Source organism: Manihot esculenta, chromosome 9 (genome assembly GCF_001659605.2).
Source record: "Manihot esculenta cultivar AM560-2 chromosome 9, M.esculenta_v8, whole genome shotgun sequence".
NCBI classification, from domain to species: domain Eukaryota; kingdom Viridiplantae; phylum Streptophyta; class Magnoliopsida; order Malpighiales; family Euphorbiaceae; genus Manihot; species Manihot esculenta.
In genome coordinates this window covers 22,437,987-22,454,007 of record NC_035169.2, presented here as the reverse complement: position 1 = coordinate 22,454,007, position 16,021 = coordinate 22,437,987, and the positions used below count along the sequence as shown (strand labels likewise).

The 16,021-nt window shown below is 28.8% G+C and overlaps 1 protein-coding gene across 3 annotated transcripts; it reads right to left on the bottom strand.

Moving 5' to 3' along the window:
• Nucleotides 1-6,010: 6,010 nt before the first annotated feature.
• On the bottom strand, nucleotides 6,011-12,406 carry LOC110621967 (BTB/POZ domain-containing protein At5g47800). 3 transcript variants are annotated; one of them, XM_021766284.2, is made up of 7 exons: nucleotides 12,023-12,406; nucleotides 8,893-8,994; nucleotides 8,224-8,394; nucleotides 8,078-8,147; nucleotides 7,565-7,969; nucleotides 6,729-7,466; nucleotides 6,011-6,636 (listed from the first exon to the last, which is right to left on the bottom strand). In XM_021766284.2, exons 3-7 carry the CDS (start codon nucleotides 8,280-8,282, stop codon nucleotides 6,286-6,288), a joined length of 1,623 nt encoding a protein of 540 aa, XP_021621976.1. In that variant the 5' UTR covers nucleotides 8,283-8,394; nucleotides 8,893-8,994; nucleotides 12,023-12,406; the 3' UTR covers nucleotides 6,011-6,285. The 3 variants fall into 3 exon arrangements, with proteins under 3 accessions (XP_021621976.1, XP_021621977.1, XP_043816345.1); XM_021766285.2 differs by having other exon boundaries at nucleotides 7,565-7,963; nucleotides 12,023-12,405; XM_043960410.1 differs by lacking the exon at nucleotides 8,893-8,994.
• Between the last annotated feature and the right edge of the window lie 3,615 nt (nucleotides 12,407-16,021).

The following is a 16,021-nucleotide window of genomic DNA, read 5'->3' as shown; positions in this document are numbered from 1 at the left end:
TTTTTAGTGTTCTTTTTCTTTCTAGTTTACACTTCTCATAAGAAAAAAAGAAAGGGAAAAGAAGCCTTAAATTATAAAAATCAAGAACATCTTCCACTTCCACCTTAATGATTTTTATACTTGAAAAATATGGTAAAGTTTTTATTACGATGCTACATCCTTCTCTTATTGTGTCACTAAATGCGACGAAATTTGATAATTTCTTTCGAATTAAATGTAATTTTTAAGGCTAACTCAGGTTGGAATTTGACCTGGCCACCGCTGGTTCTATTCGATTAGCTTCATGGTCTTGACCGATTTTTGTTCCAGAAGATTTTGATTCAATACGCTTTGAGTCGATTACTTTTGGCTCCAATTTTTGGAATTTTCAGAAATCACAGCAATATTAGTTTTGTTTTTTGTTTTTTTGTCAAAAGGGCTGGTTCTGATTACGATTAGGAAAGGAGGAGCCAGACCGGTTCTTACATCCTGGTTTTGGGCAGATTCATGAACCAAACTTTTGATCCAATCTAATTCTGGGCCTGATTCGGGCTGATCCTGATTCAATTCACGGTTAGAATTTACCCGTGCAGGGGTCTAGTTGAAAGGGTTTGCCCAACTAATTTTTTAATTTTTTAATTTAAAACTTAAAAAACTAATCTGATCGGTTATTTATGTGGATAATATCGATTAAGCCCAACTACTGCTCATGAAATCTTCAACCAATTAATTCACGTCTGCTTACTTTTCATATCGATTCGCGCATCTGATATGAGTTTTGCAATTCCTAAAGCAGAGGAGTTTTTGTTTTCTTGAGTTTGATTTTCTTTATAATTTTTTAGTTTGATTTTTTATTTTTCAAATCATATGATATATTATTGAGTTAATATATTATTTATTATGTGATTATTTATGATTATCTTTTGATAATTTGTTGGAATGCTTAGTATTTGAACTCGTTACTAGAAATAGTTGAAATTTAGGCATTTTCAATTTTCATTAAATGGAATTCAATCGAATCAGTTTAATTTAATTTAATTGTATATATAATTTCAATTCGATTTGATTTAAAAAATTAAATTTTTTAATGTTTTAAATTCAATTTTATTTTGAATGCTCAATGCTAATATAATACAAATAGTACAAAATAATAGGTGTAAAGTAATTTTTATTTTAGTTTATTCACTCAAATTTTATTTTATTTTATTTTATATTTTTATTTTATAAATCAATAAAAATAATTTAATTTTATCTATTAAACGAATTATTTTTTTTATTTAATCTTTATCTCCCTCTTCATCCTATTTGCTTTATTTCCAAATATTAACAGCAAAATTATCACAACTCCTAAAATAGAAACTTTGTGTTGTTAGATGAGAGGATGAGTATTTGAATTTCTTATACTCTCTGTTTCAAATTAAGAATTTGGCAAAAGTTTAATTTAATTAATTTATTTTTTAATAATTTCCTTATTTAACATAAAAAAATTTTCATTCTAAAAAAGTTAAAATCATATGTGATTTTGTAAGAATTCATTTGAATTATAAGGAATTTTAAATTGTTGTTTAGATATAATTTCATTTCCTTTTTTGAATTATATATTCCTTCCGTTTGAAATCAAGAATTTTGTAAGAATTCAATTCAATTGAATTTTTTTTATTGTAGATAAAATTATGAATGATTTTGCAAAAATTTATTTGAATTCTTTTCTTGCAAAATTATTCATGCCAAATAAGAGAATTATATTATAATATTGCAAGAGTCTATTGTTAGAATTTACTCGAATCGTTGATTTTTATTTTGGAAGCTAATTGAGAAGACCAATACACATGCATAGACATAAGAATCATATACTTTCTATACTTGGATCATGTCATGAAGATAGACACATAATAAATTTTTTCGAAACAAAAATGCTAATTAGAAATAGAGTTTGAGGCTATCACACAATTCTCATTTAATTTTTTTATTTGAGAAAAATGTTTTTATATACAGCTCTACATAGACTAATATACAACTATTTATTAAAGCAGAAAGCATGTAAGTTAAGAGAGAGAGAAAGATTCCTATGTTATTTTGTGCAGCTGCACAGAGATGGACATAACTCTTTAAGACTGGTCGTCCGACCTGATCATCTGGAATGGTTGTTCGACCTGATCATCTGAAATGATCGTCCAACTTGGTTATTTAATCATTCTCCCAAATTCAAATCCAATTCAATTATAGTGATCAATTTGGTATGGATTTATTCTTCAATTTTGATCCTTTACATATTATCAATATCATCAACATCAAAGCTCCCAATCATAAGATGAGAGTGGATCTACTCAAGAGTCTACTGCATACTCCTTTTTGTAATAATTGATGTTAGTAAGTTGTTATATAAAATTTATTAATTTTATATTTATTTAATATATTTATACTTGTTATTAAGTTGTATAATTTAATTATAAATTATATTTTTAAATTTCTTTTAATTTCATAAACTTTCCAAATTTTTCAAAAAAATTTACATCACGACATGTCATTATCATTATATTACGATAGTTATTGGCCTATTTTCATTATCCACAATTATAATTTTTGGCCTATTTTCATTATCCACAATTATAATTTGAAACCATACTTTGAGTTGTTGAAGATTGATGGTATTGACTAATTTTGAAAGTTTTCGATTTCACTTGGAAAGTCTACATGGAGGTAATCATCCTAAACTTTATTTTAGAATAGTTTAATTTAAACTTAATGGGTTTGATCTAAAAATCACAAATGTTGTATTTGATGATTATTTTAATGCTTGATGGGTGATTTATTTCAAAAAATTTACATCGAGAATGAAATAGTAGTTCATGAAGAGGAAAAACTTTAAAATAGTAATTGTGCTCAAAATGTAACTTTTGATTCCGCTGTGTCTTTCATCACGTATCACAATTTTTTTTTCATCTCAGTCCAATCGCGATTGAATATTTTTTTTATTATTAAAATTAGCCAGACAATTTTTCATTTCAATCCAGTCGCGACTGAATATCTTTTTTATTATTAAAATTAGCCAGATGTAATTTTCAATTAGAACTAGCTAATAAAGCCACCATTTGGTAAATATATTTTAACCTAACCATAAATAGTAATTAAATATTTTAAAACCCATCAAATGGTCAATTACCATATCATTTTGGAGTATGACCAATTTTATTTGAGTGTTTGTTCTTTGAGAGATTTGAGTAAATCATATCTTGTAGCTTTGTAGAAAATTTTAAGAGTGTGATTTACTCTTGAGATATTTATGGAATCTAGAAGGTTTATTAAGTGAAAATGACTTAAATATTAAATAGAGAAAGTAAGGTTTTTTATATGAGAGAGGGGTACAAATATTGTGAAAAATATTGTGTAAAGAATTATTACAATATCTATTTGTGATTTTTTTCGCTTAGTGAAAATGATATTTTATTGCTATTCATAATAGACGGATATGTTAGAAATTATCTCTTTTATTTTTTTATTGCAGTATTATATTGGATCAGTCGATAATTTTTCTTTGTTTGAAAGAAAAATATACTGATAAATGTAGAAAAATGCATGATTTAATTTGCATTATACTTCATACGTTTCTTTAAAAAAATATTAAAATATTTTTGCATTTTTACGAGTCATAAGTTTTATGAAAATTATTTTAAAAATCGAAAATTTTATACAAGTTTTTGCTTTTATTTTTTAATTTTTTCACATTAATTTTTATTTGAGTAAGAGTTGAATTCAAAGATAAAGAAGTAGGATCAATATTATTTTCCACAAAATCTCATGAATTAAAGGCTTGCAAATACGAATTCATCTTGATAGCCATAAGACCATTGAAACTTTGACACCACTATTGGAAAACAAAAAAAAATATTGAAGACCTTTTATTAAATGAAACTGTGCTATTTATAGTATTAAAAAAGTTTTAATAATTGAATAAAATAATTTAAAATTTAAAATATCAAAATTATAAAAAATATATAATTTAAATCTTGAAAAATATATATTTTAAAGATGAAATCATACCTGTTTAATTTGATTCCAACAATGTTGTTGATTTTGGTGCAAAGGCATATTAGCGGCAAGAAAACAAAATTTCATGATCATCTCACGTTTCTAACTTTAAGATTTCAGCTGCTATTACTTGCTACTGAATTCAAATTCAAAACTTCACAAATTGGAAAAACTACTCCAGCTACTGAACTAATATCCGTTAGGTAGATGTTCTCAATTTTTGCTGGATATTACCTCCACCATGCAGTACTCTATCAAAATGAGTTTGAGTTTGCCAACAGTTTGAAATTATTTTATTTTATTGAATTTGAATAAAAAATGAAAAAATTACTTTTTAGTTGCTGAGATTTAACGTAATTAACACTTCTATCCTTTTATTTTGGCGACCCAACACTTAACTCCCTCACTTTCTCTTCTGTCCAAATTCGTAATCCTTTCGTCCAAAATAGCCGTTTGGGATACGTGAATTGATAAAAATGACCCTCACTAAAAGTCCCACTATTTCAAAATCATGAAACCTAAACCCAATGCCTCTTCACTGTATATTCTTCTTCACCATAACTCTTACCCTTTCTGCAACTCTCAAATAATTCTTTCGGGAGAAGAAAGATGAAAAAGAAGAAAAAAAAAAATCAACAATGTCAAAAGGAAATAGAGAAAATATGAGGGAGAATAAAAATGAAAAAGAGAAAGAAACAAAAGAAAAATCAACAATGTAAAAAAAATAGAGAAAATATAAGAGAGAAATAAGATGAAAAAGAGAAAAAAGAAAAAGAAAAATCAACAATGTTAGGAGGAAATAGAGAAAATATGAGGGAGAAGTAAGATGAAAAAGAGAAAGAGAAAAAGAGAAAGAGAAAAAAAAAGGAGAATTAACAATAGATAAAAGGAAATGGAGAATGTATGAAATAGAAGAAAAATAGGGATTTCATGTTGAGAGGAGGGTATTTTTAGAAAAAATTATCACCTATCACCTTTGAATCTTTGACCAAACAGCTTAAATGGACGGAAAGACTATGAATTTGGACGAAAGAACTATGAATTTAGACGGATGAGAAAATAAAGGATTTAAATGTTGAATCATCAAAATAGAGAGATAAAAATATTAATTATGTTAAATTTCAGAGACTAAAAAATAATTTTATCAGAAAAAAATTGGAGATTATTTTTTAAACGGATTTTTTTATATCCGACCCATTTTAAAAGCAAGTCCGCGTGGATCGAATTGAATGGCTGCAAGGCCTGTTTTAGAAATAATGAAAGGGCATCTTTTTATTCATCAATTTTATATTTTATTTTTTATAAATAAAAATTAAAATATAGATGGCAATAAAAAGGTAGATAGAGAAGATGAAAATAAGATTTCATTACTGTTTATTTAGAGGAAGATGATGTTAAATTGATATTTTATTATTTTGTATATTTTTTAATAAATTTATTTTATTAATTAAATAATTTTAATAGGTTTTATTTAAATTTTAATTTAATTACATATTAAATTTTTTATTTTTTTCATTTGAGACTCTCAAATGGTAAAAGTTGTTAAAATTATGATTTTTTTATTATTTTTTATATTAATTTCTGTCAATATATGATATATAATAAATAATTAATTGTCTTGACAGAAAAAAAAAATTAAACATATTTGCTGAATATCATTTATTCATTATAATTGATATAATATGAAATTTTTGTAATTTTAGTTAATAGTATGAGCTTAATTAATTTTTAAGATTACATGATATGAATTTAATTAATTTTTTTTAGTTTCAATCCATTTAAAAAAAAAATAGTTCATGGCCGTCCGAACTTCTTAAAAATTGGTTTTAACGAGGTTTTTAAGTTCATCTCGTTCTGGGATTTAGTCCGGGCGACTCCGACCGAGAGGACAACCCGTGTTGACTGGGCTACCACCATGTAAGGTAGTATACAAATGTTTCACTTTCAACTGACCATAAAAATGCTTTTTAGTAGATGATGAAATGAACTTGCTACAACAAAATGAAAAATAAATAAATACATAAAATTGGAAGCTGCTAATAGGTCTAAACTCTACATGCTAAGACATGGATTCAAAAATTAAACATTTCTTACAGAAAGAACAGAATTACAACAGTGCAAAATAAGGGACAGACATGATTTTCTGTTCATGTTGCTATCTGCTGTCCCTATCTTTATCATGGCCATGGTCTGATTTGATCTACTTCTGCTTTGCAACATTTTCTTTGTATCCAACTTGCTTCCAAAACTTCCTTCTTCTCTAATATCTTTCCCCTTTTATCTTGTCTCTTTCTTCTTTTGATAATCTCTTGCGCTGCTTTCAGAAATTGGAGTTCTTCCCATTCCCACTGTTCTGACAGATTGCTCATCTCCACCTAAACGCAGCTTGTTGAGATCGTCTCTGATTATTTGCATCTGTTTCCCTCTGGAGAGTAACTCGTGCGTCAGCATTCTTGGATCAGTTGCCCTGGAACCTTTCTCTTGTTCAAAGTAGAGAACCTGAACAACCGTTCTGAGTGGCAGCCGCTCGTTCTTCACAGCGTGGGCTCGCACTTCTGGAGACAACTTTTGACAGTCTAGACTCCTGCACAGACGCTTCTTGTCTTCCTTGCTTAGATCAGGATGCTCCTGTTTTAAATGAAATAGTAAGCTTGAAAAATACCTGATTTTCAGAACACATATCTGATATCTCATATCTCATATGGTTTTTAATATATTACCTTCAGATAAATGTTGATAGCCTTGTAAAGGTCATCATGATCTTTCCTGGAAATATCAGGCAAAGCTTCAGCAAGTGATACTACTTTTCTTACAGGCATGTTCTTATCCCTTGCAACTGCTTGGAGGTAAGTGTCAATGAGCCTTCCAATCTTTCTGATTGCTCTTCCAAGCCGTGTGTTTTCCACAGATTCTGGTGGTTGTCTTCTCCATAGAATCAAGAAACTCTCTATTACCAGCACAAGCAGATCAACATCATAAAAATGCTGAGAGGCAGATGAATGTGAAGGAAAGACTAAGTCGCTAGGTGTCGCATCTTCTATTTGCAGACTACATTTCTTTATGAGTTCTGTCTTGAGAACTGGGGATGCTCCTATGTAGTTTGCAATGCTAAGAAGTCTTAGCAAGAAACCAACCGAAACTGATCCTCTGTCTGCTGGAATCATACTCACAATGGATTCAAGAATTCTTCTATTCTTTTCTGTAACACCTTCAGCTTGGGACACTGAATTCTCAGAAGGTATAATCCTTGTAGTGTCTGGTAACCAACGGCAGGCATATACGTGTAAGGCTTCACCTATAAGCTGTGGTGGCAGTATATATGTTGATCTGATGGCTGTGATTATACACCGGAAGAGATCTATATCAAGGTCAGATATGTCCTCCGTCCACCAATCCTTGGGGATTGATTTCTGGGACTTTTTGTACCCTGTTCTAGTATATGTGTAGGACCAAGAAACCTGCAAAGAAAAGTTATTTTCCAGCAAAGTTTTAGTGACTAATGAAACACATTACTGCTTTCTTTTAAGCTGTGCATTATAGCTGTAACAGAATCAACCTTTGCAGGGTCGATGAGGATTTTTTCGACGATTGAATCAATGCATTTTCTGATGATTCCAAGGTTCTCCGACCACTCAGTTAACTTGGATGTAGTCTGTAAAGTGACAATGGAATCCTTCCAACCTTCGAGTATGCACGAATGGAGAAAGGACTCAAGTTTCAGTACTAAATTTCCCTTCTCAAATGCTTCAGTCATTCGAAGGAATTTAGCTGCACAAAAAGCTGGTACAAAATTATGTGCACTCAGATTGATTGTTATGCCATAGCAATACTTGGCACACAGCTCAAAAGCTTCTTCTCCTCCAGGAATGTCATGAAGCTCTATAGTTTCATTGCTTGATTCATCAAAATCTGAACATAGTCTTTGTAAAAGGCCACACTTTGGAAGAAGGGAAAACTGCAACTAAGTAACAGCCAAATCAACAAGGATCAAATTTATCTTTCTTTAAACAATTTACTAATAACCAAATATTAAGCTAAATAGGAATCATTCAGAATCAATGACTCGTACCTTATGAAGAAGGTAACTAACGTTGTTGATCTGTACAACAAGGTCGCTAGGTTCATCAGATATCACAGACCTGCATTGCAGAATTAACATGAACAGATGCAGCTCATACATATGCAATTTTTTCAGTGATGTATAGATATACATACCTGGTAGCCTCTTCTGTGTAGAAGGTATCCGGCTGCGTTCCAAGTTTCATAAACTTCATTTTTCAGATTTTATTTCTTTACTCCCGAAGTTGAGGAGCAATTATCACTTCAGGACAGTGGAACATGCCCTTATCAGATCTTTTACATGAAAGAAATCAGGTAATGCGTTTCCTAAGAAAATTTGAAGATGAAACAACTGGTGAGGAAAAGATTCTAATGATCAAAATTATTTCTAAATTAAAATTAAAATAAATAAATTAAAAAAATATATAAGGTATACATGATTAGCAGATATTGCCATAGAAGGTATTATATTAAAATGTTTAGCGCAAGTAGCAGAGGCACAAAAGGTATTTCATTAATTATAGATTTTTCTTTCTATGGAGGACCAAACCCAAGATGGAAAGATACAAGAATGGAGGAAAGAACAGCTGAAGAAACACAGATATGAGGCCCAAAACTTCTCTGATAAATCTGTCTCTCTTTCTTTTTTTTTTTAAAGGGAAAAAAATTGGAATCTTTTATTGATCCACAAATATCGAAAGAAGAAACAAATTAAAATTAATCAAGAAAAAAAAAGAAACTGAAATAAAGAAGTATAAGAAGAGGATCATCAGAAACTTGCCAAGCCACCTTATACTGTGCAAAAGCACAGAGAAGGTTTGTTACCTCATTCATCGAATAAAGGTTTCATCATCATCATCATCTTCACAACGATTTTCTGTTCCCTTTACAATCCCTTTAGCTGCAGAAGATGGTAGCTAGTTTCATCTGCAAAAGAAGATGATGATCAGGGAGAGAGCAGCAGTGAAGGACACACCCCAGAAAAGTCTTCAGAGGTAGAAGTAGAAGTTTCTTTGTGTTGAGATCCCAGATACCCCTGCTACAAGCCATGCACATAGTTTTGGTTGTTTCATATTAAGATTTATTAAAGGGCTATTGTGCAAGTGCAAAGAGAGGGTAATCTCTCTCTCTCACCTGCTTGCTTACTTTTGTACTTGGTCTGCTAAAGTTCTGACACATGGTTATGAGAAACTGAATATATAGGTACATTTTTTTCATATGTAAAACGATTAATAAGCTACCAATTTCATCTGCCTCATAAAGCACCAACTACATCATATTTCTTTAGACAAACTATATGGCCATGTTGCCAAGTAGTTTTGGCAAGGAGGGTTTTGTTCAAGTAATGGAGATTTCAACTTCACTTCTATACTTATTGGGGAAGTTTAATCTGAACAATTTTCATCTTTTTTGTCCAAATTTGCTTAAAATTTTTAATTTAAGCTCAATTTAATCCATAAGAAATTAAGCTTCTTGATTTTTGCTTTAACTAAAGAAAACAAGAAATTTAGTTCAAATTTGATTTTTTGGCTAAGTTAAAAGACAATTATAAATGAACTAAATTGAACATCTTTGAAAAGTACAAGGGTGAAATTGAATATTTAGCCATTTAATCTATTATGAAAAATTTCCAGAAAAGAACTGAATTAAATAAAAGAAGATAAATTAACCAGTATAAGTTAATTAATGTGTGGAATTCTTTTGATAGTCTACCTACTAGGATATTAGATATGCATTTACCACTATCTTCATGATTATGAGGGCAGGGCTTTAACTTTCAATTAGACTACCCCAAGCATGTTCTTAGTAAATAAGAGTGGGAAATGAAAGCTAAAAGATTTCATTCATATACTGAAAATATTCTTGACCTTTATAGTTCTAATCAAATCAAATAAGCCAGATACATAAAGGAGTTTTCTGTGTAGCCACTTTTGTAATGCTTTTTTGGCATGTTTGCTTGTGGAAGTGTAGACAGCTAACAAGCAGTATAGCCTTCAGTCTTTACCACTTAATGCTAAAGGCCAAATCATATCAAAGAGGCTTAAGCAGAGAGCTTATTGCCAGATATTGTATGTTTTCTAGAGATCAACTAATTTCCCAAGAAATGGGAAAAAAACTTATAAATTATTAAAAACTATTTGGGTTGCTTTTTTGGTTCAATGGCATTGAAGATAATAAGGAAAACAAAAGTAACCATTCTTGTAATAAGGAAATGGAACTGTATGTATGACTTTTGAAAGATGGCTTGGTGGTCATGAATGGAATAACATGGATATGCTTGACATCTAAGAAAGAAGAAGAAGACATTGATTACTCCAAGACAAATACAGATAAATTTTAAAAATAAAGAATTTAGAGTCACATTTTTTAGAGAGAAAAAGATCACTCATATTTGGTTAATGAAAACATATATCTATTGATGAGCTAGCTCAGTCATATAGGAGTCATTTCTAGAGCTGTAAGTTCTCGACTTTGAATTCAAGTGGAGACAATTATATAAAAAAAATTAAAAAAAAAAAACATCTACCTTGTGATGTAAAGGGTAAAATATCTAATATTTTTATATATAGCATAAATTTAAAAAAATAGGAAAAAATAGAGAACTCAATATTTTTATTCTACATATTAGACAATTGATATCATTATTACAAATATAGGTCTAACACACTACTCGTAAATTATTGTCATATATACTTAAAATGCAGTTATAAGTCAAGGACAATGATTAAAAAACCGTTATATTTGGCTATGCTATGGCCGTAGAATAAACCATTGATTTGCTTATCTTTATGCAATGAATAAAAATCTCTACTAAAATCACAACCTTATTAATTATAAAAAGCCATTTATTAAAATATATTATTATATAAAGTAAAAAATTGAATTTTCTTCAAAATAATTTTAAATTGTTGCCGAATTGTAACCTTAGTAGTAATAAAGCAATAATTTTACACTTGCTTCTAAAACACTACTGCCTAATCCTCAAATGTAGTGTATATTTATTACTTCTAACTTTATATTTATTTAAGTTAAATTACTTGATTCTTTCCCTTGGGCATGTTTAGACTGTCTAATACTAAGCCAAGGAGAAGATGGAGCATTTTTGCTTGATTTCTTGAAAAGAACACAAGAAATAGGTAGATTAATCAATTAAATTTGGTTAGATTCATAATTGACAAACAAAACATGCCTTGTTCCACTCCTAAAAGGGAAAAAAAAAGTGGGGGAAAATAAACCATACCCAATAATTTTTGGTGGTCCAGAGAGGAAGTGATGTTAGTCCAGGTGGCTTCATCAACATTGATTGGTTGAAATCTAACTTAGTGGTCTGTCAAGCTAAAACTAGTGGCATGTATAATAGCATCTAGCTAGCATTAGAAGAGAAGCTCTTGAATGGATTTCCTTCTTAAAAGGAAAATAGCAGAACTTCTTTCTCAAAGACACTAAGATTCCCACCATCTTATTTATCAAACAATCATAGAACAAAGCAATACAGATTCAATGGCTTCCAAAACATGAATATAATTGGATTCATTCCTCTATAATATACTACTTATGCTATGAGATTCCCTTTTGAAATGGATATAAGTTTCTATAATTTTCTTCTTGTCCATATTCCAATGGAATTTTCTTTCAGAAAAGATATGTAAATTTTCTTTATTAAAAGTCACTGGTAAAGTTTTCTGTTTTACTTGTCTTATTTTTATCCTCTAGTAAAGTAAAGCAGAATCTAATCTGCATAATATGAGAAAACCAAAAAACAACTTGAGTTGTGCTTGAAGTTTGAGTGGGAGACAATAATAAGAAGTCATGTTGATTTCTGTCTATCAAATCACCCTAATTATTTCAAAATACCAACAGAATTAGCCCCATTAATATGGGATTTAATGCAAAATCCATGGAAAATAAAAATATATGTAAAGAAGAGCTAAAAATTAATCAAGGAAGAACATACCCAGTAGTATAGTTGGTGATCAGAGCCATTTACAAATCAATAAAGCTGCTGATGAACCCTTCACGTTTCAAAAAGGGTAGAAAAAATTGGGAGAGAGCTGCGGACATGAGAGAGAGAGAGAGAGAGGCACTTTCTGATGTAAACCCAGCAAAATTGGCACTTAAATCAGAAACCAAGTTGTACCCATTAGTGTAAATGAACATGAGATGTCTAGAAGTGATGTAAGAGGAATTTTTTTAGTTGTTTCATGCATGTAATCCTGAGGAGAGAGAGTGAGAGAAGCAGAGGCTTGTGGGTTTCTCTTGCACACACAACTAGAGAGACTCACAATAACAACTGAAAAGGGAATGATATAGGTCTCTCTGTCTCCCACTGTGTCTCACCAAGGAAGCTTTCGGAGAAATTTTATTATGTAATAGTTATATATATATATATCAATTTTATTATAATTATTAATTATGACAAATTTAACAGTTTTATAATTTTTCATTATTCTTAAAGTGAGAGTGAGAGTGTGGTTGGATGATCAAAACCATGTCAGAATGAGTGAGCAAGGCTTTTTTACTGGGTTAATTAATATATAAATAAAATTCTGAAATTCAAAAGGTAATAGATATTTAAATTAGTCATGTAAGTTTACAGTTGAGAAAAATATTTTTTTTTATGAATATTTTTTTATCCGTTAGTGATATTTAGATATTTAACCGCCTCTTTATTACATATCATTTATTTTTATCACGTAAATTTATATGTGCGAATATGTTAAAATCTCTTTCTATATCAAACGGCCGTTTAATTATTCCGATACATGTGGGTAGGATTGCAAAATGATCGGAGTTTACATCAGGCTGAATTTTCTTTGAAAGGATCCGCATGTGATATCTATCATTTTCTGACTGGACTAAAATGTGCAATGTGGGCTTATTCATTTTAAAAAAAATCTAGTAGATTTTGAGTCTGTTTTTTTTATTAGAGTCTAGTCTTATCTTAAATATAAGAGACTCAACGATCATAATAAATATTATACAAGTTAAAATCATAAGAAAAATGGATCTATAAATTTACATAATAATTTATTAGCTGTATATAAACAACAGGTGTGATTAAGAATTTTCCATGATAAACTGCCTGAATTGCAATAAAACAAAAGGGAATAAAAAACCCGGCAGCTTCAAAATGTTGGTCAGTTGATTGAATCGCTAAAGGCATGGAAAAGGCAGGTGGCTACTGTTGATAGATTGACCCGTCCCAAGTCCATAATGAGTGGGAAATTCTAAATACTTAATTATAAAAAATATAATATTTAATTTTCTACTAATTTTCATCTAAATACTTAATTATAAAAAATATTGGAATTTATTTTTTTTAAAATAGAATAACTTGGGATGAACTATTCCTCGTGATGCTTCTACCCACTGATGTAGTTATATTGTGGTTGTATAAGGGCCTTTCTGCTGGTATGCCTGTCGGCCAGATGTCTTGTCTTGTTGCCGTTGGCTCTCCTGTAGCCATGATGGTATGAGTAAGTTTAGAGGCAAGCTTTGTAGAATTCTTTATATAGAATGAAAATTAAATAATTATCAAAACTATTTTTGTTAAATAATAATATTTATATATATGATTTATGGTTTGGCTAAAAGGTTTATTTTTAAAAAATTAAAACTTATTTAGTAAAAAGGTCAGTTTTTTAGTCAGACATAATCAAATTACATCTCACTATTTTTTTCTAAAAAAATAAAGTGGCAAGAAAACACCTTAAAATTAAAAATAAAAATAAAAATAAAAATAAAAATAAAATGTGCATGTTCAGTCATTACCGATAAAAGTACTTAGTATTTAATTAAAAAAATTAATAAAATTAAATTAATTTAAAAATTCAATTCGGTTTAGTTTTTAATTTTAAAAATTTTAATTATTTTAATTCGATTCGATTTTGATCAGAAAAAAATTAAAAAAATTAAATTGAATCGATTAGTGATAATAATATATTATTTTCAATAATATAGAGAGATTAGATGATACTAAAATTAAAACATTTCAATTGAATTTTAAAATGGTGTAAAACGTAAAAAATTTATTAAAAATTCAAATCGAATCGAATTGAATCAGATCGGTTCAGTTCGATTTGATTTTTAATCAAAATTGATTCGATTCGATTCTTATAAATACCAAAATTTTAATTTTCAATTTATTCGGTTAACTTCAATTTTAAACCGAGCTGACCGAATATTATTTTTAAGTATCGAATAACATATTTAGTTTTTTAATTTAAAATTTATTTATAAAAATATTTATAAATTAATAATTAGTAAATTAAAATTTTAAATAAATTTATTAATAATTCTCATTTGTTCAAATTTTTATACGATTATTTAATTGAATATATAATTTTAAAATTTATTAAATTAAATTTTTATTGAATTATAAAATTGAAATATTAAGTAAATAATTCAACTTATTTAATTATGAATTAAGCCACGAATCTCTGAATTAGTTTTTTTTAATAGCTCAGTACTTATGAATTAAGCCACGAATCTCTGAAGTTTTATCCTGAACGGTAAACTCTCGAGTTGAAAAAGAATTTAAGCGAAAAAATGAGTTTTAATTCAGTAGGAACAACACATCAGTAACAAAGAAAAGTGTCACCAACAAGGAGTTTTTCAAGAAAAGCAATTGCTATATGCTATATTTTAAAGCAACACATGCGGTAAACCTAAGTATTATAAATTTTATTAGTCACCTTTGATTTGAGACACAATCATGCCATGCAGTCATTGCTACGTGATTTATGAAGGAAGCACCTGCTCTAACATCTTCATTATGTATATCTTTAAATCAAGATTGGTCTCTATTGAAAATCTTTGAATTTATAATTAAAGCTAGCTATAAGACTCATTAGAATGTACGTCTATTAGAAGTATACCAACTTGGCAAAATGATTTTTTCTATGAAATTGTTTTGACTATATGCTTTCTGGTCCCAATGCGTGATCTTCCTTGCATAAAGATATCTATCTAACTTGTTAGTTAAAGAGGTTGCTAATTAATTAGCATTCCCTGTAGAATTAAAAAAAATAAAAATTTGTGTTAATTTATATTTATATTAAAAAATTTAAGATAATACATTTAAATATTTTCAATTTATTATGGTTATAACTAAAATATTAAATTAAATTTCAAAAAATTAATAGTAAATTGAATCTTTACAAAATTATTGATTTCAAATGGAGGATTAGTATTCGAAATTTATTGGTTTAACTGATTTAAATTCACCCAAAAATACTCATTAAAAAGAATAAAATTCACCATTTTAAATTTTAAAAATGATTTATACTGAGAGTTCGAACTAAATATTAAAGATAATATTTTTTAATTGCATTCACATATTTAATTTGGTGGTAAGTGTATCTGAGTAAATTTAAAAAGTCTCCAATCCTTGATTTCTATTTAAAAATAAAAAACAGAAGGTAATGCTGAAAGTTCATTCATCAGAAGACAGAGAGACAATATATATTACATATGCTTATCATAGAGAGCATGATAAGGAAGAGAAGAAGCAAGCAATGTCAACCTATGGTGGGCTTAGATGGGGAAACGTAGCTTCTAAATGGCAGTAGTCAATCTCTACTCTATTGAAGATGGGGCTATACTCAATTCCAAAATGGCAGGCTCTTTCCTTCTTTTTCCATTTTTAGTTGATGCCAACTCATTGCCTATTCAATTTTGCTTCACTTTCTCACAATACATATGCAATTTGGATTCCATTGTCTTGTCTATGCTAGAGCTAACAATTTGTTTTTTTGGTCATAAACTAATCATGTCAACATTTACGTATAATTATAAATATATTTAACTCAATTAAAATTATTAAAACAAATAATGAAGTTTAAAATTTGAGAATGAAATATTTACAAATTATCGTCTTATTTAATTATTATTTTACACGAAACTGTTATACTTAAATATATAACAGGATTTTTTAAAAATAACTAAATTGATA